The 25,724-nt window shown below is 43.8% G+C and overlaps 1 protein-coding gene across 2 annotated transcripts; it reads right to left on the bottom strand.

The window, feature by feature from the left end:
- Positions 1 to 252: 252 nt before the first annotated feature.
- On the bottom strand, positions 253 to 25,649 carry AP1S3 (adaptor related protein complex 1 subunit sigma 3). 2 transcript variants are annotated; one of them, XM_054834753.1, is made up of 5 exons: positions 16,783 to 17,155; positions 4,472 to 4,650; positions 3,322 to 3,430; positions 2,225 to 2,362; positions 253 to 1,256 (listed from the first exon to the last, which is right to left on the bottom strand). In XM_054834753.1, exons 1-5 carry the CDS (start codon positions 16,900 to 16,902, stop codon positions 1,221 to 1,223), a joined length of 582 nt encoding a protein of 193 aa, XP_054690728.1. In that variant the 5' UTR covers positions 16,903 to 17,155; the 3' UTR covers positions 253 to 1,220. The 2 variants fall into 2 exon arrangements, with proteins under 2 accessions (XP_054690728.1, XP_054690729.1); XM_054834754.1 differs by lacking the exon at positions 16,783 to 17,155 and adding an exon at positions 22,985 to 25,649 and having other exon boundaries at positions 255 to 1,256.
- Positions 25,650 to 25,724: the final 75 nt, after the last annotated feature.

Raw genomic sequence — 25,724 nt, forward strand, 5'->3', positions numbered from 1 at the left:
GTTAAAGGAGGAAATAATCTCTCAAAGGAAGTCAGTTCAAACACTTTATAGAGTTCAAATTGCACTGACAGAAAGACAGGCAAGTTAACACACCTGGCTCCTCACACACAGCTACAGTGTTTTTATAACACACAGGAAGATGCTCAGCCCAGCTGATTCTTCTCCTCTCTCCTATTTTAGCCTTTTTCCCTTTGTGCAGCTTGCAAAGTTATAAAAGGCTGATTAAATTGTCCAACCTTCACAAAAACAGGCCATGTTCAACTACTAGAAGGCTGATCATCCCAATAGGTGTGTGCATGGGGGACTGGAAAACTCTACTGGGAAACATGGTTATTGGTGGATACAGAGTCAAAACATAGACAAGATGATCTTCACCCTAAAATCCCAAAGACTAAGTTCTTCTCTTCAGGATATCTCCTGCTCTCAAGTTGCACACTTTCAAAAGTTGCAGCCTTTGTCCAAGTCCAGGGGATCTACGAAGGGGATAGGAAAATGAGGAGAAAGACAGAAAGAGGCCATCCACATGCAGGAGCAAGGAGGACTCACGAAGCCTGGGAGAAGCCTACCTCGAGTCAGCACAGTCTTCCAGATTAAATGGAGGTGTGGAGTGCACTCTAGTAGCAGTTGGAGCAGAATTATTAGCAGACTAGAGCAGAAAATAGAAGGAAGATAGTGAAAAAAAGGGGCTGGTCCAAAAACAAGTATATTTCTTCTTCTAATAGATCGGTTAATCTTTTTAAAACGAGCTTGTGAAATCAGGGCCCACAACAATTTGGCTTTTAGAAAAACATTATTATTAGAGCAGAATAATCATTACATTCAAAAGAATGGACATTTGTACAAAAGTAGAGTCATACGGTCAGCAGTGGACCAAAACTAGTAAAAATACCTCTTCAAAGTACTGTCAGAGTGACATTTTATGATGACAAAACCCGTAGCTAAAAGATATGATACAAAACAAGTGTTTAGTCCACCAAGGAGAAGAGAAACTAGATCAAGGGTAATAACAATTCTGAGAAACTCATACGCAGAGTAATGCAAGTACAGAATTGTTAAACCCTGTGCTACATTAGCTGACCTTCATCTTCACCATTATACAAACAAACTCCTTTAGTTATTGGTTTTTGGTATTTCTCTCAGGATCTGGCACATTGGTAAGCAATTTCAGGAAGTGCATTTTACAGGTGCATTCAGCAGTTCCTCTCCAGGTAGTTTTAACATTAAAATGCAGGCTTGTTCATGTACTCTTCCACTGTCTGGAGGAAAAAAAAAAAGGGAAAGAAAGAAACAATTGACGCATTATGGAGTGGTACGGTAATATTCAAATAAACCCTCTTGTCCTCTTCGAAGACAGTTGAATTTGGCATGGAATTAGATCAGATTAATTGAAGTGTAGAAATAACTCTGCTTTAAAAACCTTTAACAGCCTTTTAGAATCCCATCTTCAAATCATGACATACCACGGTTGTGGCTAAACTCATCATGTCTAGCTGCCCTTTGTACATAGCTGGCCTAGTTTCATCTGCAAATGCCACACCACTCAAAAACTGTTCAACTCGCATAGTGTGCCCCTAGCCAGTCCTACCAGTGTGCCATTTCCTTCAGCGTTAGGATAGATCCTTCACTACCCAGGAAAAAATGAACTAAATCCACCACATTCAACTGTTTTTGCCATTCCTGGCTCAGCAGTACAAGTTACAGAACAGAATTCCTGCGGGGTTCTGAATAAAGGTTACATGTCTGTGCCCTGCAGAAAAACTACACAGGTGTTCATGAATGAAAGTGGAGTTTGCCAGCACAGACTCTCTCCAATTTTAAATGTTAATAGTAGGTCATCCATTTCCAGTGTATTTGTGAAATGACAGATTTTTCTGTATTTATGTATACACATGTATACATAAAATATAATCTTAGACTATGTTCTTACATTATATAAATATTTTAGATGTGTCTTAAACGGTTTCTTAATATAGTATCTGAGAAACTCTAGCACTTAAAACTGCACGAGAGCAATAGCAGTATATAAAGAGCCTCCAGATGATTCCGCAAGATGCAAGAGGGTTGAATTGAAAGCTGATGTAACTGCTACCTTAACTGCACTGTTGTACCTATCGAAACTGAACTTAAGACACATTTGGATATTTAAGTACCAGAAGTGCTTAGCTGTCAAACAAGGAAGATGTAGGAAGCTGTGGTGTTTGCCTTTTGTCTTCCTCTGCCTTACCTCCTGCAACATGTCAGAGTCTTCTATGGCTTTCACTGCAGACCTCTTTGAAGTTTCTTGTACTTCTCCACCAATTATAAACTCATCAAGAATAAAATAAGCTTTTTCAAAATTAAAGATAATATCCAGCTCACACACCTGCCAGAACAAAAGGACACCCAACATTTAAATGACTTTTACAGCATTATAAGGACTACTGGGCCAAAAGTTAAGATGATCAAATGTATTCAACAAATGCACTCTTGTGGCAGTTAGGGTGAAAAAAGATACTGCACATTATGTAATACTGCAGCTTCTGCACATATTGTCTCCACATATATAGCCTAGGCTTACAGCAAAGATATTCCATTTACTATATTTTATATGATACAGTACTTCCATACTGGTTTTCAGAGAACAAAGTTGACGTCCTAGCCTAGTAACCTTAGAATAGGTCTTACATAGCATTTGTAATATGGGTTACATATGTTCACACAGTTTCACAGAGCAAGACAAATTCCCTGTCCTAGTGACCTTACAATCACCAACTGCTTTTTTGTTTTGAGGAGGTACAAACGTGAGTCACGGCACAGTGATTTAACTAAGAGATGAATTAAGGTAGTGGGGACAATTTCAAAAATATTCATAGAAAAAGTGGGTCTCATAGTCTTTAAAGACTTACCAACAGACTTATTTGAGCCTTCTTCAGGCATTTTCTTTAAAAAAACCCCCACTTTATCTTTTTCCTATGTCCTTAATTCTTACACAATATTATGAAACAAAGAAAACCAGTATATCTGAAGATGTTCAGGACGGAAAATTACAGAACTGTCATCCAGGGGGGTTTAAACAATTTTCCTCAAGCTTTCCCCTTGAAATCTGAGAAAGATATGCAAAGCGTCAAGATTATTTTTGGAAGTAAAAAGGATGGACAAAAAAATCTTATGGTAGTTTCAGTACTATTTTATAAAATATTCTAATAATGAATTTCACTCTGGCTTGAGAGAGTCTGTGGGGCAAGTAGTGCAGATGGAAATGTGAAGCAAACCAGCTACAAAGAACTGTTTGTTTATCAGCCAGCCAGGAACACAATTCGTGAGAGAAAGTAAAAAACCTACGTTTCCAAAATATCTGTCCAGAAGCTCTACGTATCGATGAACGACCTCTAGTGTCAGGAGCTCATTATCCTGGTCTTCTATTGCACAACAGAAGTACAAACTAGCATACCTAGGGAAACAAAGGCAAAAACATGAGCGTGAACAGTGCTCTGCCCGTCTCTTAGAAGTTATGCAAATGACAGTTAATGTCTATCTTGTCCTTAAAAATAATCATTTTCTTTCATTCTCATAGTGTGCCAGAGAACACTTAAAAAGATCAGATAATTTAAACAAATTATTAATTTAATTAGAAAAACAAACTCCACCCTTGGCAAAGTGGGATACCTCCAACAGTGGTCTTAATAAAACAGACAGTAAATCAATAGTACTTTAAAGGTCTCGCCTGCTGCAATAGCACTAGAGTAAGCAGGGTTAATTAAACTGTAGAATGAGTTACTGCTCTTTATTAAAAAATAAAGGCAAAAATAAAGGTGGAAGGAGTTACATCTCAGCAAGCCTGCTGGCTATCAAATGACTGACAGTGTTTTACATAGGGCCAGAAAGCATGAAACTGCTTAGACCAAACAATCTTCCTAACTTACTTGCAGCAAAACTTTATGTTTAAATCACCCCAAGATGGGTGTAACCATCTACTTCGACTTTATAAGAAATAACAGGCAGTTAATGCTAAGCATCCTGTAGCTGGGGACCAGTGATTTGTTTGGAAAAGGAAATGAGAAATAACACTTTCTGCAGCAATGAATATTTCAAAGACAAAATTTGACAAGAAGTTGAAAGTGCCTCAGAGTAGTTCCTGCAACCTCCTAAGAGCCTGATAAAGCCCAGCACACGTCTCAGCAGGCTACCTTGGGGAATTAGAAGGAGCGGCGAAGCCTAAAGCCTTCAACTACTGATACTTATTAGGTTACTCCCATTTTTCTCATTTGACAGATTGTACCAGTATTTTTCACCCCACAATTTATCCTGCCGATTTATCCAGGGACACTGCTGTTAGACACTGTTAGATTGCCGATGGCAGGCTCCTACTAGCTTAGTCTAGCATTTAGAGTTTTGTTTGGTGTTTTTCTTAAAGCGAGCCTTTATTTTTCCTCTTCTAGCACATGTTATTTATATGAATAATAATTATATATTCTCATAAAATTACTCACACCTTTTGTAAACAAGCTTGAGGTCTTTCCAGTCAACAAAACTACATGTTTTTTGATTGCGAGACAAAATAATCTGAACAATTTCTCGAATGATCTTTTTCTTCTCTTTATCAGGTAGCGTCGTATACCATTTCTGAAGCCTTAATTTCCCCTGCCGACTGAACAGCAGTATAAAGTGTATCTAGAGTAAACAAAGCAACACGGTTAATGCCGGGGCCACGGCCAGAGAAAAGCATTCCTCTGTCTGACACCGGAAATCTGTGAGATCTCAGCAGAGGCATCTCCAGCCCTGGCATGACGTTTGGACGTGGCGTCAGTGAGGTCTGGGCAGGCTGAGCGTGGGGGCAGAGATCCCTCCCCTCTCCTGCTTCTTCCACCGGCAGCTCTCCCCTCCCTGTGGGACCTCTTCCCACAGCATCCCCTTTGCATCCTCTCCCACACGCCTCCCTTACCTCGTGCAGCTTTGCTTCCTATTCTGCCACTTCCCTGGGGAACGGGAAGAGCATCAGCGCTGCGCAGTGGTGAGAAGAGGGCTCCAGCCCCTCCTCCAGCAAGATTAGACACCTTAGTGAAGGGAATAGAGACTTATATACAACGGGGCTAGGGAGATCGACGATGCAGAGCGTGGCACAGGACTAGAAATATATCACTAACAATTCTGGTATTGTGCAATTTCAGGTCACAAAGCAGCATGTTCCTAGAAGAGGCTATAAAGAGCAGAAGAAACCAACTACTTTGGAAAAGGAGCTTGACTAGTTTTACTAAAGCAATCACCAGATTATGAAACACAGACGACCGTGATGACAAAGGACAGACCTCACTCAGTGACTGAGGATATTCCGTTAAATAAAGCACGATATGTACACTGTTCTAAAATTTCAATTTTAAAGCCAATCATAATTTTACATGGTTTGACCCATAATTTTTTTTTTTTCATTCTTAGCATTAACGGTATTATTGAAGTACAGAAATGCTAGCTCTAAAATGCCAGTGGGCCTTTGGGAGAAAAGTATCCATTCACATTTACACAAATACCTTTATTAGCAGATTAAAATAACTGACCATACTAAGTCTTTAAGCAGTACAGTAAGTCATCTACCCACAGCACGGAAATGGCTTTAAGAATGCAGGAAATCTATTTGAGGATGACATCCATCTCAACAGGACGTCCTCTGCTAAGTGGAAAAAACCTAGCGGGGATAGAGATGCTTCCAACGGCTGACGACAATGCGAACGTCCGAGTTCCTGACAGGCATCCCCATCGTTTTTCCCACCAGTACCAATGCTTGGAGGCCAGGGACTTGCAGGAAGGACGTCTAACTGTAGTCACAGCCATGTGCACGATGACAGGCACGTTCCTACCTGCCTGTGCAAAGAGACAAGGAGCCTCATTTTCCTCAGTTGCTCCCAAGCCTTGCAAACTCCCTTGCCACATCCCCGTCCCCATTAGCCCAATCTTACCCTTCCCTACAGCTTCTCAGTCCACACTTCCCCATCACTTTATCTCCCCAGTGAGGATTAAAGTTAATGTTCACAATTACTATCCAGATTACAATGCAGACTTCTGTAAAGACACAATCCTACACTCTGCTGAAGTCTAAGCAGACAAGTGCACCAGAGAAGCTCCTATGTAAAAGAAAAGAAAAAAAGCTACTGGATGTCAAACAAAGCATTCATTCATAATTCAGACCCATTCTCTAGCTATTAAGTCACACAGTTGTTGAGTAACCCAGAGATAAGAGTTCTGAACATATTGAGAAAGACTTCAAATGTGGGATGGTTTTAGGGAAAGGTAGGCTGTTTTTTTCATATCTGCCTGCGGCAGGCTCTACTGCTGCAAACATGGCTCTTGCCATCATTAGTCTGATGCGCTTGATAAAATTACAAGGATCTTGTAGGTGCCTTGTGTTGAGTCCTGTAATACTCTCCAGATGAGCTTGCTAAATAAAAACAATTATGCTGCTGGCAGTACGCATGGCCTGAAGATCAAAGCACCATGCTCTTGCCTTTCTCTGTTCATATTACCGACTGCGTTTTGACACGGTAATATTCCAGCTGTCAAGGTTATCCCTCTTCCCAGTAGATGAAGGGACAGTACTTACTGTCCATATACTTGTCCACTGAGAGGAGCTGGATGAATGAAAGACTCTTTTACTTGCTGCACAGCACATTAACTCCAAAGCCTTTGTAAAGATGAGTGCATTTCGAAAAGCAGAGCGTAGGTTCTGCAGGTAAGAGCAGCAGGTGTCCATTTTAAAGCAATCAGGCACAGGTAGCAGCTATTTGATAAACAAATTTCTAAAAATATGGTGAATCAGATAGGAGAAGATTATCAGATTCAATTGAAAAGGCAGGGAATCAAGTCAATGAATCCCTACCAAAAGCTGACAGCATGTTCAGCATAACAAGATTGTGCTGTCTGAGATGTCCTCAGGAAGAAATATATTTGCCTGCAGTGCTTCAATAGGGGCAGATAACGAACGGGTATTTTGGTTTAAGTTCAGCTGTTGGACCCAAAGGACCTTCAATCTGTGTGTCTGCGAGTAACACATATATCTCCAGGACAGCAACCTTATGCCTCTAAAAGGTTAAATATCAACAAGCCAGGGAATGACTGTAAATATTATTACTATTTTCTGCTGATTAGTTTACTTCAGTATGTTATGCTTCACCCATGGGAAAGTGAGCTGCTCTCCATTTAAAATTGCTTTGAAAACTCCACTGTTTCTTATGTAAATGCAGCTGATGCTTCACCACCACTTTCATGAGTAGAGGCAACATTCTTTGGAATCAGAAAATATCCATTAACACTCTTAAAGGCATCAAGATTTATACACAAGCTTCAAAAATCCTACCTTTTGGGTCTCCCATCCCACACTATTTCATATGCAGAATATAACTGCATAGCTCATACGGCAATTTTACTATTATAGAAATACATACAGCTAGAAAATAGGTAAGAGCCTCTACTGTAGTCCATTTCTAATTTTACAGTCTGCAGCAAAACCACATATCCTCAAGCCTAGGTACGTCTTACTGGCCAGCTGGGAGCTCCTGTAACAAAACAACATACTAGAAAGCTGCAGATACTTAGAAGAGAAAATATTGTGGGGTTTTTTTCTCTTTTGACTCTTCTTCCTTTTTCTAATTTCTGAAGTCCATTCAATCTGGGGAACTCTCTAGGAGGTAAATGATATTACATTCTCAAGAGGTTAAATGGCTTCATTCCTGGAAGCATAAGCTTCCAATTGCTATAGACGTCGTTTCATTCAGTTCAGCTTTGCTCTGCTCGGACACACTGACATGATACAACACATTCCTCACTCTCATAGCTCTGTTCATTACAGTTCACTGGAAAGATTTTGATGCATCAATAAACCTGGAAATGTTGAAGTACTGCACAAACACAAATCCAAGAACTCATCTGCTCTTTGCTCCTTGACTGTGAAAACATATTTGCTTTCCCATACTGCTAATGACAAGATGGCTGTTGATTAAGAAATGTTTGGTTGGCTTTCAGCAGCCAAACTACAAAGAGAGGTAGATTATCCTGCAATATTTCTCTCATCTTTAAAAATTCTAATTCCAGAGGAAAAGAAAGGCAAAGGACTTGCTTCAAGCAAAATACCTTTAAAGCAGGGTGCTCCGTTTCCTTTTGTACCATCTAGGGCATGCTGGCTGTGACTAATGATCACCAGACCCAGGGGCGACGCCAGAGGGAATTTTTAGGTCCAAGCCTGAGTGGGTCAGGATGAGGAGTGCAGTTCCTAGGAGAGCGTCGCCTGCCTTCGCATGTGGAGTCTGTAGGAGACAAGCTTTGGTCTGGGAGCCGAGTGTAATTTTATTAACTTGCTTTACTGAATCAGACGCAACCACCTACAGCACTGTGCAAAATGATCTCCATAAACGTCAGTAAGTAGCCTAAATGACTGCATTTTGTATTTGTAGGCCATTATTTTCTAGTTGGAAAGATAGGGGGGTTTTTTAAAATCAAACATTTAAACCAGATTTCTAAACCTGAACTCTGTCCCCTTCCAATGCATCTCTGAATCAATTGCAGCTGAAAGTTTCACAGCAGCTTGGAAAGTTACGGGCCCTTCTGTTTCACTGAGATCTACTAAACTGTATCAGGATAACAATTAACACCCTGAGTTTCAGAGCTACAAAAAATGATAGACTTTGATATGAAATAATTTAAGAGTAAATAGAACAGACATCAAAAATGCAAAATACAGAGGGTTTACATGTTCATAAACAGCAAATGTAAGTGAAATATGTAAAACTAATGCACATTGTGATTTTTTTCCACTTTCCTTGGGAGGCCTTTCCCTCCTCCTGCTAATGGGCTGTCATGATCCGATAAGCAGCTCACCCAAGCTTGTCTCCTGGACCGTTCCCAGCCAAGACTGGAGGTCCCCTTCGGTGCAGCCTTCCCCAGTATTTGGCCGTTTCACACTCCAGACTGATCAAACACTTTACAGCTGGCTCACTGGTTTCAAACTTGGATCATCTGTAGCTTTTACAGAGGTTTTAAAACTTAACCTAACCTGTACTGCAACGTTTAGTGCAACTGCCTGAAGGACAGACTATATGCTATTACATACAGAACAAACTACCTGCAGGGACATCAAATAAAGATGACCACCCAGGATGACAAAGTGGCTTTCCTGACTGCCAGGGTCATTTCTCCAGTTTACTGTCCAATGACAGAAAGATGTAAAAGATGCCACGCTTCTTCCTGCAAGGTGAACTCCAGGGGTCAATGAGGCGAGGCTCTAATTCACCCACCCCACCCCCCGTGAGAAGAACCTGTGCTAGAAATGCTTCTCCTCCTCCTGTAATTCAACCTGCATAACATTTGCCGACTGGTTTCAAACCTGTTCTGTGGCACCTGGCTGCCCCACGTCGCTCGGTGGGAGAGGAGGACAGGGAAACCGGGGGACTCCAACGAGCCTAAGGGGAGGGAAGGCAGAAGAGGAGACCAGAAGCGTGCAAAAAGCAAGCATCCTTCTCTTTCCTGGGTGCTCGGTTTGGGCAAGGATTTGCTGGGCTAGGCAGCACCGGGTTTAGATTCTGCTTCAGCTGCAACCTTTCAAATTCAGTTAAGAGCACTCCCAAATCAAAGTCACCTGTATAAACCAGAAAGATTCCTGAAATTCACAAGTCAACTAAAATTTCCAAATTAGGAAGTACTATCCTAAACCAGACAGCTCGGCAGAACTCAGAAACTCTTACATTTTCCTTAAAAACTTTCTGTTTAAGCCTGCTGCTGCCAGTACATTTTCCTTAAAAACTTTCTGTTTAAGCCTGCTGCTGCCAGTAGGGCAACAGGCAATGTATGACATGCTAATAACGAAAAACTCACAGACCACATAAAAAGGGAAATGGGATGGAAAAAGCGCCACACCTTTGGCTGCTGACATGACAACGGCTGCTGACAGAAACCTGGGGAAAACCAGACTGACTGGCTGTACCCAGTGAAGAGGAAGCGACTTTTTATCACAAAGTTCTCTTTTAACTTATTCTGACTCCCTTGAAGTCTACTTGATCTTCTGACACTGTTTTAGTCTAGTTGAGTTCATATTCTGCTTATCTTTTACTGTTTTTCATTCTTTCCTCTGATATGAAAGAATGTCCCAACATAGACAGCTGTCCAGATTTTTTATTAGTTTTTATTTTTTATACTGTGAACACACAGATATTTTGGGATACCAGATGTTTAAGGTGAGATGAGACATACTGAACAGACAAATATTGACCTAACAATCTAGCCACATCAGGAACAGACAGAATAACAACATACTGAAGTACAGGTATTTTGGTATTCTGCTGCTGCACGAAGTCCCCATCTGGCTATTGTCCTTTAATACACACGCTCTAGGGTTTTAGGGACTTTTAAAGCAATTTTGTAAAATCCAAAACAGGCCACTTTATTAAAAATATTCATTTCCTTACTTGTTTACTCTGTTACTAAAATGTTTATTCACAGCAGCACAGAAGCTGACAGGTATGTTTGTTAAATACTGTAGAATCTCAGCTTTAAAATTTAAAACATATATTTAGCCTGTATGTTGTAAGCAAATGAGAAAAAAGAAAATTATTAAAAAAAAAAAGCAACACAAAAATACCAAAGTAGCATATTACTGCCTAACTGGCACAGAATTCTTTATCACTTAATCTCCATTAGGAACATTTCTGAACAATTTCCCCTAAACAATACATCCAAAGTCCATGCAATAAAAGCTGTGCCAGATCATTACAGGCACATGTGACTATAGTTACACATTGATTTTATGCTTTTCACAATGCAGAAGTCACCCTTATTACTGAAGATTTTAAATTGACCAGCATACTAGCAATTAAATGATATTTACACCATATAGTATTGATCCAGCCAACAACCTTCTTGATAGCCTCACTTGAGTTAAATAAAACTATAATCAAAACAGCACAGCTGATCTGAAGTTCTGAACCAAAAACTTCTTGAAGCTCCTCACTTCTGATCCCTACCTAAGGAGCGGAAAGCAGCTCAGGGAAGCCATAAGTGCCCCCCAAGCTCCCTCGGGTTCTGCTCCTGCTTATCACTGCCTCTAGCAGGTCTAGTCCTCCTGACCTCGGCTCATTTCTCATAAACTGGCAGCATTCCTTCAACAGCATCCTCCCTACAGCACAGGCAGGCTTGTGCCTCCTCCTCACAGGCTGCCGGGCATCCCACCAACAGCAAAGTCAGGCTTCCAGCACCTCTCTGGAGAGGAGAGACAGCACAGCTTTCCAAGACTGCCTGCATCTACATCTTAGGAGCTACAACATCCATTTACAGAAAATAATTATTCTCAGTTTTCTTAAATCGGTACTTTTTTATTCCTGCAAGTGGAATTAACTGCAGTTTCCAGGCAATAAGCAAGAACCTTGTAAGCATAAAGCCTGCCTTGAGCTGTGCAATGTGCAACAGGCTGGTGACCGCACTACAGCCCTGAGAACCAGAGATGCAGCACTCACACCTTCAGTCTCGGCTCCAGGGACAGACAGTTGCAGGGATGCTAGCTGGCTGACCTTACAGAAAGCAGCGCAATTTGAAGACATTCAGAACAATTATTAACTATGTAATCACACCCCTTCTGCCTCCTGGGCTGGGCTCTCAGAGGCGTTTCTATTTGTTTATACATTTTGGGAGGCGGTGGAAATCTTCATTAGGTTACCGTAAGGAGGGGAAAGGCTGAACAAGCTGCCGAGAGCTACCCCTAATTCACTATAGCCCCTGTGTACTGCACAGTCACAAGAAGCCATTTTCCCCATCTGTTCCTTGAACGCCTGTGAAGAAACAGAGCTAAAATCCAGCCCGATGGACTCTGGCAAAAGGTGCAGCCTCTTTTATTTTCATTTCCAGTTCATCTTATCAGGTATTTGCAAAGCCCAGCTACACAAAGTTACTGCAGTGCCCTTCCCTTGCCTCTGACCTTTCCAGGACCAAAGTTAAAAAGCTTTGCTCTAGGACAGGGCGGGCACACCAGAAGTGACAAGTTTCCCCGGCTCCTCAGCCAACTGACAGGTAGTGCTTCAGCCGGGGACGCCCGTGCCTGGCGGGGCAGGGCAGGAACACTGCAGGTGAGGACAGCCTCGCACCCTGTCCTCCTGCTCCCAACAAAGACACTCGCAGAAAACCTGAGCTCCAGGAGGACCAAAGATACACGTGAGTTCGGATCACATTTGTGCATGACTTTGAAAGAGCGTGGGAGTCTTTTTTTTTTGAAACACTGAAGCCTTTAGTTTAGGCATTTTCAATACATAAATTCTCAATTTTCCTTTTTAAAATGGTGCTTTTTCATTAAGGCAAAAAACCAACATGGACTTAATAACCTAAACATGAAAGAAGCAACCATTGTTTATGGAAGGAAGGGCTGGAGCACAGGAACTCACAAAACATTTTATGTTTGCCCAAAATTTAGCCTCCAGAATGAAAATGGAGCAACAGGAATTTACTGACTGGTGAAGAGGGATGTTAATGCCCTCTCTTCTCAGGTCTGAACAGAGGACAGCAGATGGACATCCTACACAAATTCAGCAAGTTAGAGAAGGAAAGAGAGACTGGTGCATAAAGTACCTGGGGTCAAGTCTGTGATACTGAGAAACATAAATCCAGGGCACATCAGGCCAGAAAGACATGTCTGGCCAGAAAGGCATGTCACACTTGTCTTCAAACACACAAATGTAAATTTTATTTTCCCATCCTACCCCTGCGACTCTGCATGCTATATTCCTGCTCACAAATGAAACACCATTTGTGCATGACTGGATCTTGCACCTCTCTAAACTGCAACATCTACAAAAATGCAAAGGCCCAGGGTGGCCACTGAAGAAAACATACACCCAAAGCAGCCACGTAAATGCAGATGACAGCGTGTAGGAATAGGACAGTAGGGAAATGAATGGGCAGGGACCGTAATTAGTAGCTGTGCATATGTGATACAGAAAGAATTCTTTTTCCAGGAGCAGTACAGTTTTAATTTAGGCATCACTACAACTGGCTCACATAAATGCCTGAGGTATATGCTGAAACACAAATCTTGTAAGTACTTTGGGGAGGAGCAGCTCTACCTGTTCTCCCTGACCCATCAGTTTCCTCAGTACTTTCATCATTTTGTCCCTTTGCTGCTCTTGCACATAACTGATACCTTCCAGAAGGCAGAAGGTCTATGGGATGGTTTATAAAGCATGGGATTTTGAAGTTATTAGACTAAAGATACAGAAAAGCAGCAAACATTTCACATGGTCCACATGCTTGGCAGTATTTTCTTGCCTCCTCATAAGCCCCAGCTGGCAATTACCCCCTAGCCCTCTCCCTACATTTGCCTACCCTAGATGCCATGGCTTTCTCCAAAGTCCTCCAGGTGCTCCACATCCTAGTAATTCCTGGCTGTGAGACATGCCTACAATTTCCTTATGTGTGACTGAAAATATATTTTAAAAAAAAAAATTACTTAAGAATCAGCAGATGATCTATTGTAACATTTCTTTTGCTTTCCGGAAATGAGCTTATTACCCAGATACAGTAAAGTGTGCATCGCAATTACTGCACAGCCAGACGGTCCAGAGCAGTCTCTAGTATAACAGTGACACTCTGTAATGATTGTGAGTATTCGAGAGCGAACATCCAAAACTGGAAGAGGATCACATCAACAGTCAGAGATTACAGACTTCCTGAGAAGAACCCTAAAAACCATTTTTTTCTATCAAATCCCACAAAATGCTATTCAAAAGTCCAATTGAATGTCAGAGAGTAACTGGATACCAGATTATGGATCACCCCCTGAGCAGTACTCCGACCTAAGCAGCTTCCAGAAGGACAGAGTATAAGTAACAGGGGATGTGTAAAATCATTCTGGTAGTCCTGCCTCCAAGAATCATCAGGTTAAGGATTTAGGGCCAGAAACTGGATCCAGACAAACCACTGCGGACCCACCTTCTATGAACTGCCTAACTACTAGAACACCCACAGCACCCTTGGCAGTGGATAAAATCTACACTGCATGAAAAAAGCATTCCCTTTTATTTTCTTTACATTTACTGCCTAAAAACTTCACAGGATGTACCCTGACTCTTCCTGTAGCAATCATTCTTTATAGCATTCATGCATTTCTATCACTTTCCCTGTAGTCATCTCTTTCCAAGCTGAAAAGTCTATCTACTCAGTATCTTCTAAAAAGGATGCCATTCCATTATCATTATCTACTTCCATGCTAATAGTTCACTACAAGATAAATAAACAAAGAAATACCACATGGAAGACTTTTTTTTTCCTCATGTGGATTGCTGCCTCAAGAATAATTTATTTGTAATGTTGTCTCCTTCCCTCATCTACTCTAAACTGCTGCCCTTGTCTTTCAGAGGTAAATGCCTAGAGGGAAAGTTCATTGTCTTTGCTTGGCCAACACACAGCTGTATCACAGAGTGGGAAAAAAGCAGTTGTTCTTCAAACTGTAGATAGCAAATTCTGTGCAGCATTGAAATCATCATTTTAAGATCTATGTCTATTTTAACAATAAGGGCATTGAGACTGTTGGTGAGGTCAATATTGAGAATAGCTGAGAGTTCATTTCCAAACACCAGGCAGGTGTCAGCAGCTGCAGTCACTTCAACTAATACTTCCACCCAAGCTTCTAGATCAGAAACTAGGATCAAATGTCTCGCTAAGTGCAAACATTGCTTGCCAACTCCTTTTCTATTCAGGCCAAGTGCATTTTTAGAGCCCTTGTGCTCAATGGGATTCTTTTGATCTTTCTCCAGGGTTTCAGATCATGTCCAGAAGCACTAATTTTTCTCACTGTACTGATGAGCAGCACAGGTAGGAGGGGAGCAGGCCCTTTGCTATGCAGCCACCAATTCTGCACTCAAAGCTAAGCAAGCAGGGTCACTGTCAGGAAAGCAGTACCGGTAACACTGAGGTGGCAGTAGGATCAAGGTGTTGAAACACTTACAGGCATGAAAGACTACAGCAACACGTGTCCTTAAGGAAACTAACCATTTTCTCTCTGCTCTCTTCTCGCTCTTCAGCTTTGTTGAGACAGCAGTCCTTTAGGACACATTTCTCTGCTGCACCCATGTCTGTCATGGAGCAGAATTTATTCTCTTTTTATAAAAGTCTTTTTCTAACATGTCACAATGTAGCAGCCGGGCAGAAAACCTTTTTCAGCAGTATGTGAAGTTAGCTTGCTAAACAGACTCTTTCCTAAAACTTCCCTGGAAATCTGCAACAGAGCAAACAATTGAAACAACCCTCTTGCTAGGACACATACCATTTGGACAAGTACCTTCCATCCAGATCTCAAAGAATAAAGGTGGCATGCACAACTACGTCATTCCAAACCAGAGGAACCAATCTACGGAGAGTTTAAATAACCGGTTGAAAGTTTTTCACTTGTGAGCCTCAATAAGGCTTATTCTTGGTTTGTAACCCAGTAACCCTTATTTCTTGACATCTAACCCAGTGTAACAGCCCTTTCACAGAGACTTGATGACAGACAGAGGAATTTTAAGCAAGAAAGTACCCTGACAAAAGCACCCTTTCATCAGCACTGTTCTACAACCAGAGGATGGGGTAAGGCTGACAGCACTAGTTAACATAACAATGCCAGCAAGCGTTTGTACTATGACCTCAGAAAAGGAAAAAAAAATTATTAATTGTAAGAACGCACACTCACCTTATAAAATTATAACATCAATACAGCAGACAGTCTCCAAGTTGTCAATAAGCAGCACTACTGTAAGCAGCGCTCCCCTGGGACCACTGTGAGTGCTTTGAAAACTGGCATTTGTGAAGTGCGTGCATCAGGGAGAGTTCTGAGACCAGCTTCCCTGAAATCAGCTCCCATATTTACTGACCTTCAAGGGCAAAATAGGAACTCCAGTTGTTTACACAAGCTTTACCCGAGGGAAGCGGCTATGTAGGGCTGTCTCAGGGTGTAACCAGAGAGGTTATATTTATATGAGGACTTAAGGTGTGGAGACCGCATTGCCATCTGTAAATTCATTACCATGCGTATTCTGTTCGCAAATGTAATGACAGGTACACCTTTCTAAATACAGTAAACTAACACATATTTAGCATTCTGTCTAAACCACTGAAAAGAAACAACATAGCTCTGTCTTTGAGGATAGAGACAAACAACAAAACTTGGCCTCTGTTGAAGGAGCTGAGACACTTCTGTTCAGCTGTGCTGCCAGTAACTGATATTGCAGATGCACACAATAGGCAAACTGTGCAAGACAGCAGCTCGCAGCATGCTCACAGAACCTGCCCCACGTCTGAATTATCAAGCAGCGAGATGGTTCCTCAATTAAGAGGCATCACCGACCATCTTACTGCTCGAGAGTCCACAGTCCTCCTTGGGGAAAATCTAGCCATTATTCTGAGGATGTTGGTCATCACACTTAACAAAAAGGAATAACCACGGCAACCTTTTCTGATCCCAGCAAACCACCACCAAGCACAGCAATGGAGAGCCAAAGGGCCTCCCTCCCTCCTTCCCTCCCAGGATCCTGCCTGTCCATCCTTTCACCTGAAGGGCTGCTGCCCCCTTCCAAGCTAAAACCAGCCACTGCTGCCACCTCTACCCAGCTGCAGCGCCAAGTCACGCACGTAGACTGGTTGCCAATACACAACGTACAAGGAACAGAACCAGACCCATACGCTCTCTCAGAGACATTACCTGATGGAAAGGCAGAGCTGCAAATGACCAAGTCCCTACACCCCCCGCAAGCCCAGGGAGAAGCACCCGAGCTGGAGGCAAGGCTGCTGCCCAAGCTCTCCACTTACCCGGCACCAGGGAATGCAGGTGGGGAAAAGCTCTTCCCACAGCTCCTGTCGCACAAAACCCCACTGCCCAAAACCACTCTGCTTTAACACCAGAGCCAGCCAAGAGACACAGATCCACATGAAACCACACTCGATCCTTCTCCAGGCACTGGAGCCGACTTGAACTTCAGCTCCTCAAGTTACAGGAAGACTTTATAAAACCTCTCTCCATAACAGCACTGTTTTCCTGTTTGGCTATGAAAGGCTGTCACTGTGACCCGAGCTCACCCCAAGGGTCAAAAAACAGAAAGGAAAAGAATGTTACTTTCATTTCCTCAAAACAGGTGCAAGCCTTGTTCAAACCCACTTAGAAATAGCATTTCTACTTGGCTGAGCCGGCACAGCCCTAGCAGGCACACTGGCACGCATCTTCTAAAGAACACGTTTTACCTCTCTTTAAAAGCAACTTGGATTATTCCAGCAGATTGATTTAAAATAAAGCCCCAAGTTTCTTTTTTCCAAACACGAACGAGCCGCTGGCGCACCATTTCGGGATCTGCCCTCTCCCCAGGCACGCCAGGACAGGATGGCAGAGCAGTTCCAGGTCTGAGCCCACCTCCACGGGGACTTTGCTTTTTCAGGCAGCGCACAAACATTTCTGTTTGCTTTAGGCTCTCGGGAAACCAAGGTCCGGGCCGGCCCCGGCGGGGGAGCCAAGCCCCGGGTCTCGGCTCTGGGCAGAGGAACCCGGCCCCCGCGGGTCTAAGGGGACCCGGGGCAGCTCAGCTCCGCCCTGCCTCCAGCCAGCCCCGGCGGGGGAAAGCCCAGAGAACGCGCCCGTCGAGGGGGACTCCGCCGCCGGCCCGGCCGCGGCACCGGGTGAGCGAAGGCGGCTGCGGCGGGGCAGAGGGCGGCTTCTCCCGCCCGGCCCCAGCGAAGTCCAGCGGCCCCGGCCCACTTACCATGGTGCGGCGGCGGCAGGCTGGGAGCCGGCCCGGCCCGGCTGGCTGCCGGCCGCCTCCCTCCTGCCCTGCCTCCCTCCCCGCCCCGCGCCAGGTGAGGCCCCGGCCGCATCGCGCCTTCCCACAATGCCCCGAACGGGAACTCCCCGGGCGCCTCCTCCCCGCCGGGGCTCCCGGCAGGGAACGGGGGAGCCGCGGGGCATCGGCGAGCGGCCCGAGGCACCGGCACGGAGTACGTGCGGGGGAGCGGGCTGCCCGCTCTTCCCCGGGACCCTGTGGCGTCGGGCTCGCCCCGGCCGCGGCCGGTGGTGTGAGAGACGGCCGACGGCGGCTGCGTGCCACCGCTTCCCGGCCGCGCTCCTGGGAAAAGCAGAGCGTGGGCAAGAGGGCAGCTTTTGGACAGAGACGGTACGGCTGTGCGCCCGGCGCCCCCCGCGGCACGGCTCCCCGCAGGCCACTCGCTCCTGGGAAGCGAGGCTGCTCGGCAGGCGGAGGCTGCGGGGACCCTGTCCGCACACGGGGCGACCCCAGCTGTCGGCCCGTACCCGCGTTAGCCCCTCAAAGGGCGCCTCTCTCGCCACAGCGAAACCTGAGTTTAATAAAAGTGCGCTTCAGGTCCTGCCCTGGCTCCAGCTTCTGCCCTTCCGAGCATTCGTGCCCTGAAGACACTCTGGTAGAGCTACGGGCTGATTGCTCAGCAGCCCATCTCCATCAGAATGAAACTCAGATAGTTTAAATACCTTAAATGGTTGGGCTTTGCTAACCTGTGCTTTTTGACGAAGCTGGATGAGAGAGCAAGGCATAAGCAGCTCTGCTGGTAGATCTGCAAATCCCTGTAACCTCTGGCAGGGATTTGCTGATAAGCAGCCGGTGCCAAAAGAATGCACAACATCTACAGACTCAGCGCTCAAATCGAAAGCTCTAAATCCAGGCCTAAGGCTTCTCAACCTCTTACCAGGAGTGTGATCCAGATGCAAACTACCAAAAGAGCATAAAATAACAGTTAGGACGTTTAAGTCCCATGTTTGTAGTCAAAAGGAGAGATGTTCCCCAGCACACAGCATGCGTCTCGTCCCAAGCGTGGTGTGTCTGGATTCAGGATGTGGTTCCCATCTGCTCCAGGCAGAGCCGTGCCCTGCTCTCAGCACAGTGCTAGAAGCATCTGAGTCATCAGCGAGAAAGGGAAATCTAAAGGAGCTCACGGACTCCAGGGGACATGGTGGTGTCAACGGCTGACACCGGTGGAACCCCTCTTCAGCCTGTGGCTTCAGCGAAGGGGGAGAGGTTCCTCAGGCAAAAGCAATTGTGCGTGCATTGCTGAGAGGGTAACTGGGCTGAAATCCAGTCCCAGCTGGAAATGCTTGTTTGCAAGAGCAGAGAGCATATGCAGGGGTGTGCTCCTTATACTCATTTAACAGTGTAGAGGTAATTTCCACATTTCTCTAAGCAAGCATGACCCTACTCCTCTCTGCCCTCCATTAGCTTCGATTTGGTCTATATAGACATGCTGGTCATACGGCCTTCCACTGCTGCTTGCTCCGTTCTGGTTTCTGTAGGTTCCAACCCCACCCTGCCAAGCAGCACGACACATGCTGTGCTGTGATGCTGCCTGCTGCTGAGCGCTCTGGTTTCACTTCTGGAGTGCACAACACAAGAAGTGCAAGTCCCAGCTGCCTACAGATCTCACTGATACATCTGCTCGCTTGCCTCTGGCCCGTCACTTCCTGAGCACACATCCCAGGCCCACAAGGCAGCACTATCTACAGACCGCACGGACACGCTTGCCCTTTACCGCACAGCTGTGGTGCGGCACACACCGTGCCACGCTGCCAGACAGCGCTGGCCTTGCTAGTTCTGCTGTGGTGGTACCATCTTGCCTTCAGTGAGCCTGCCGAATACGTGCTTACTGCTATCAGCATCTGTTAAAGTAGACCAAACCCTTTTGCTAGATTCTCTGAGACAGCTGGGATGAGTAAACAGCCTACACACAGTGCCACCATACCCATGCTGCCTTCCCCAGGAGGTAAACCACTGGCTTCCCCACAACCACAGTCATGCTCCTGTCCCATGCAGCCCCCAGCTCTACTTGCTGGCCCTTGCAGGACAACAGAGAGCTGGCTCTGCACTTAAACCCCAAATGTTCCTCTCTGTTGGTGAACAGGGAGTGTCCACAGATACCAGTGCAGCACTGGGAAAGCCATGTCTCTGTGTACACTCGGAACTGGATTTGCCTAACATGCAAGAATGTGGCACCACCATGCAGTTGTACTACAGATGCGGGGCATCAACACTTTCATCTCCAAAATGAATTCCAAATTAAGGGATGAACATTTCTCTCACTCCCCCACCCCTCATCCCCCTCTTCCCTCCCCCCCCCAAAAAAAAAGTTCAGCAGGCCTGAAACTACACTGTTCAGCAGCCTACATTTTACCTAGCTATGCAATTTACTCCAGTGCTGGACAATAATATTTTTTGCTTAACAACTGTTTCCCAATAATCTTACTTTTCTATGCAAAGGCATTACCTAATAGGCCCATGAACTCAAGAGAACTAGCCTGCTGCTTTTATGTTTTTGCAAGTACATCAGAAAAAAAACCACCAGCAGCAAACACATCAGGCATACAACACACGTTAGCAGCAGTGGCCAACAGTGGCCAATCTTGCATGTTAGCAGAGAGAATTTTGTTGCCCTACAGAAACACGGCTGCAGATATAGGATCATGCCTAAATTACACACTTTCCAGCACAGAAAGCCAGGCTGTACTCAATGACTGGCTAACTAGAAGTGGTGAGGAGTTGGAATTCTCCCCTCCCCACCTCTCCCCACTAGCACTGTGTGCCTGCATAATGTTCTGATAAAGAAGATAGCTCTGACTTCTCAGGTGGGCACTACTGATGGTTATCAGTGTCATGCAGCAATGGGGGCAGGGGGAGGCAGCTGTGGCACACAGTTGTGCCAGGTGAACTGGTATGGTGATCTTATGCCAGAAAAATGCCATATCATGGAATTCTCTGGGTCCTTCCCTTAGGCCCACCAGTTAATCAATTTGAACACAAAAGCTTGCAAAGTAATGCAAATTTATTTCTTTAACTGAAAAAGGGCTGCAAAAGGCTTTCAGACCCTTCTCTTTTGGCTTTTGTCTCTGCCTGGAGGAAAATGCTCATGTTCCTTTCTTGAATGCCCTTTGAAAAGGCTTTTAAGTGAGGCAAGCAACTTTTTACTGCTACTGGATATTGCACCCTCTTTGCTTATATTCCACTCTTCTAGCAGCCTATCACATTCAGAAGTAGAAAACGTTCACACAGAGAGTTACAGTGGCTTCAGTGAGCCTTGTGTGCCTACAGCTGCTGGTAGGAGCTTCTCTAGCTCCTAGGTATAAGTTTTGGTGAACTTGGACATTATTTGAAAAGAAGTCATTGCTAAAATGTCAGATGCCATGAACTGATGGAGTCCTAAACCTTCAATAAGCTTTATTTTAGGCCCTCCTAATCTCTACAGGCTTTATGGACTGCAGAAGCTAATCCATATAAGTAAAGCTATACATTCATAATGATTTACAATTGATTAGGAAGTCATATTCACGTACATTTCCAGGGAAACAAACAAATCCTGACAGGTCCAATTAAGAGACACAAACCACTGTCTAAAGAACAGCAGGGAGAGAACAAAATATAACATTCTCACTTCCTTCTAAAAAACTGCAAAAAATTTCCTTCTGAAAAAATCCCAGCTTTTAATTGCAGAACAAAGCCTTTTTACTGACATCGAGTACCACAACAAATGAAGCAGAACACTGGCCATTTACACTGATTCTAGCCAGCACCCGAACTGAGCTGCTGTGAGGCACACAGAGCCGCACACTACTTCAGGTAGTAGCCCTGCGTGAACCAAGGAGTTTCAGGCTGATGCATGCTCCACTTGGTGATTTTATAAGGAGACCTGCTGTGCAGGTTTTTTTCCACTTGATACTAGGTCCATAGGGGAAAGAGAAAACTTTAAAAGCCCAATCTAAATTCAGCTGTAGGAGGTAGCTTTTAATTGCACTTTGGATCAATAAAGAAGCAATCTAACACTTGCTCTTGGTTACTAGGCAGGGGGTTGTATTTTTCCAGACAATTTTCCACTGCTTTTCATATGTTCCGTTTTCCTTATTTGCTCACACAATCTGGATTCTCCACAATTTAAAAGCAGAACAAAGCATTCATATCACTAGAGAACATATCCAATTATATATCTGTGCCACAGATTTTAGTACCTTATCAGCAGCAATAGCATGTTCAGCAAACAGTCCCAGCATTTAAGCAGTTTAAAGTACTAGAAAAGTGTTAACAATAGCAGTCTCAAATCCTTATAGCCAGTACTGAAGTGATAGGTGCACACAAGTACTTAAAGGGTGTCAAGTAGCATTTTATTTCATTTCCCAGTTGTATAAAACTAAGAGCAGGCCAAAAGGTAGACAGACATTGATAAGGCTGCATCCAGAATTCTCCCTCTATCAAGAAAAACTGTGTTATTGTAGCCCTCTTGTGTTCAGTTGGATTAACAGCTATTAGATCCACAGCGTCCTTCCACATGACCCCTTAAAATCAAGGCTCTGCATGCTTCTACCACACTGCCAGTCAGCTCTTTGCCCCTTCCACCCTCCCTCAGTTTCTTTCATGTTTTTCCTCTCCATCCTGGCTGTAAAATCTAAGCATAGTCAGACCATGCTCTGAGACAGCTGAGTGCTCAGTTGGTATATTCACACGGTAAAACAAGAGAACTTCTGTTTTGCAGTAGGAGGACTAAAACATCCCTCATTGCCTCTAAGCATGCTTATGTTCCCAGCATTTCTTCTCCATAAAAGGACTGCAATGAACACAACTTATAGCCTTGTTTCCCTCTTTTAGAAAATGCCTATGAGATCAAGGTTTAAATTGAGTGTCCCACAAACACCACATTTAGACACATGCAACATTTCTTTACCCTTACAGATTTCACCCTAACATTCTCCAAAACCTCTAGGTACTACTGACAGTCCTGTTGATCCCAGACCTTTCCTACCAATCACCAAGATTAAAATCTCTGGTGTCCACCACTTAGCTGGGACACCACACAATCAGGGTTGCAAGAGGTAGTGGCTTTTACAGTATTCTTTTCCAACCTGCAAAGGCTATAGCAAAAGAAGAACAAGTTATGGCTGCATTGCTATAGGTGCTTAATGGGATAGGGTCTTGTAACTGAGGATGAGGTAATGTGATGTTTCCTAAAAGACACTCACCTTCCACATCTGCTGCCTCTGTCATCCTTAATTCAGCCACTGCAAAACCAACTCACTCTTACAGATCTGGAGGCTCACGCAAGCAGTTCAGCTGTGCTTCAAGAGCCGCTACCACCTGTCTCAAGGAGCCGAACTCCAACATGGACACGCTGCTGCAGAGGAAACCTGGAGAAGGAGCCATAAACTAAGAGAGAAAGAAGGAGAAATGAATGAGAACAGAGAAAAGACAAAGGACAGTACTAGAACAGAAAAATAGCTATGGCTTAGTAGCAACAACATCAAGGAATATTAGCAAGCAGCGCCCACTCTTGATCAGCAACACAGGTGCACTTCAGTTCATGAAAACTTAAAGAGTTTTGACAGATATATGCATCTAGATTTTGAGAGCAGCTGAAACCATAAGGAAACCAGGCTTCAGAAAGAAAAATCAGTATAGATAGTGAGGGTCGTAGGATCTTCTTTATTTAAAAGACAGCTATAGTAGCAAAGCTAGGAGCAAATTAAATCCTATTCTGTGTCTTTCACTATAAGCAAGGTAAAGGGGAGAAAAACAAAAGCATGCACTTCTAACATTTGTTATTGCAAGCCTGAAGAACAGGGCAATATAAAGCGTTTCAGAGGAAAAATGGAAAGACCACGTATAAAAATACAAGTGGGAAATCCTACAGTCAACCTGTATTTCTACATAAATTCATCTTTGTTTTGAGCTGGATAAATGGTAAGAGATACCTCAGCCTCTGGTGTCTCTCAGAAAGCATGATTCTTAGCACACCAGGGCCTTTGTAAACAAAATTGACAGGACTTACTTAGTAATTCAGTTATAACGGCTAGACCTAAGGCAACCCATGTTATCTTTGTGACAAAAAGCAATTTAGGAATGAACGTACTAAATATTCTGCAGACAAGCCAGTCAATCCCACCCAAATTAGTATAACACATCGAGAGTAAGTCAAAGAATATGATTCAACTCCTCTGTGTGGGCACAAATTACAAAGCAAAACTGGTAAGAGATCCTGGGTACACAAGTGAGTTGGAGGGCAATTAGTTACAGCAACTCTGAGCTGACTGTACATTGTGGGGGGGAAAGACTCATGCTATAGAAGCAGAAAGCAAAGTTTGTAATGACCCCATATATTTCACTTTATTATTAGATAAAATATTTTATGTTTACTTTTATGAAAAATAAATTGTATAGATTTTATTACCGATATGATTTTCATACTTTCTTCCATTGCCTAAGTGATAAACCCAATAACACCATCTTTGAATCTGTTCAACTATTAGCTTTTACATAGTAAGAGTTTAGTAGACTACACATAGCTACCTAGAAACCATGCCCTTACTTCCTCCAAAGGGGCAAAAAGCTTTGCAGGATCATTTGGTAGCAGTCACTTAAGAGATAGTTGAGAAGGCTTGCCTTATACCTATGAGAGAGCAGAAGCAGCCTTCAAAGGCCACGTTGCAACCCACTGAAAGATGGTTAGTTGATGACAAACTTGGTTTTTAAATGTTAAGCTGGCAGAAATTCATCATTTTCTGTACAGTTTGATCATGGTATTTCATTGTTAGCCAGGTCATTCAGAACTGAGGACTTCATCTACAAAGGCAAAAAGCCTTAGAGAGCTTTCCTTCTGAAGTATGTAGCAGTAACTCCGATCAACGAAGAAATCTGTCCCTTTCCTGAATCTAGCATATTCTAAACCTCTCCAATAAGTTAACAACACACCAAAACACTCATTGCTAAGACCTCCCACACAACTTATCTGAAACTTAAATGAAGTTTGCGATGTAAGGAATGTGAGAAGTGATCAACTATGCATTCTCGTTTAGAAAACCAATACATGCATTTTAGTGCTTTTACTATAAGGACACCATCTGCAGTTCTCAAACATTTTCAAACTTCACTAATCTAGAGTTCATAAGCCTGATTTAAAACATTCTATAAGATGGTCTATGCAGATGTCTAAACAGGCTTTTCTGACTACAGACCAGTAACAGCTTGATCATTTCCAGTCAGTTTTTGTTGGAACTAGAGAACAGGGTATTTTGCCTTGGGAAAAGTGAGAAGTTTAAGCTGATCAAATGAGATGTGTTTTGTTAAAAAAAAGTTACAGTATTATATACCGCATAAGCTACTCAGCCGCCCTTCAGAGGTGGAAAGAGTCTTTCAGAGTCCTCCTATTACTCCTGAATACGCTAGGGAGCAGTGAGCTACACCACATGTTAAGAGGCCAACGTTCTGGCATTCCAAGTGTTACAAAGCCAGCCAGTGCTGTATTTGAGCCTGTGAAGGCTGTGAGTAACCGTGAGGACCCATCCTTTCTCTGTGAGAAGGTATCACGAGACAAGCGTAACCACCTCCTGTGTTCTCTGTATGTATCATATTGTAGACACTGCTCATCCCATCCAGCATAAATTAGTATTTCTCTAATACCTCTGACAGGTCCAAGGGATCTCAGGGAAGGGGTCAATCCTCTGATACTCTACGTTGTAAGAACCTCTGCAGACCTCTGAAAGGGAACCAGATGAACCAGAGAGGTCTATACCAGCTGGCAAGCAGGACACAGGATAGAGTTATACATCCCTAGTTGGGACCATGCAGCAGTTGTTTGTCTCAGCTCGCTGGTTCATCATGGGCCTTTAACCCTAGTGCTGCAGCTCATTCAGCACCAACACAACACATCTGACAAGTTCTCCCTCCAACCTACAATTTGGACATGGGCCATGGAAAGGAGGAGCC

Source organism: Grus americana, chromosome 9, assembly GCF_028858705.1.
Source record: "Grus americana isolate bGruAme1 chromosome 9, bGruAme1.mat, whole genome shotgun sequence".
Taxonomy (NCBI): Eukaryota; Metazoa; Chordata; class Aves; order Gruiformes; family Gruidae; genus Grus; species Grus americana.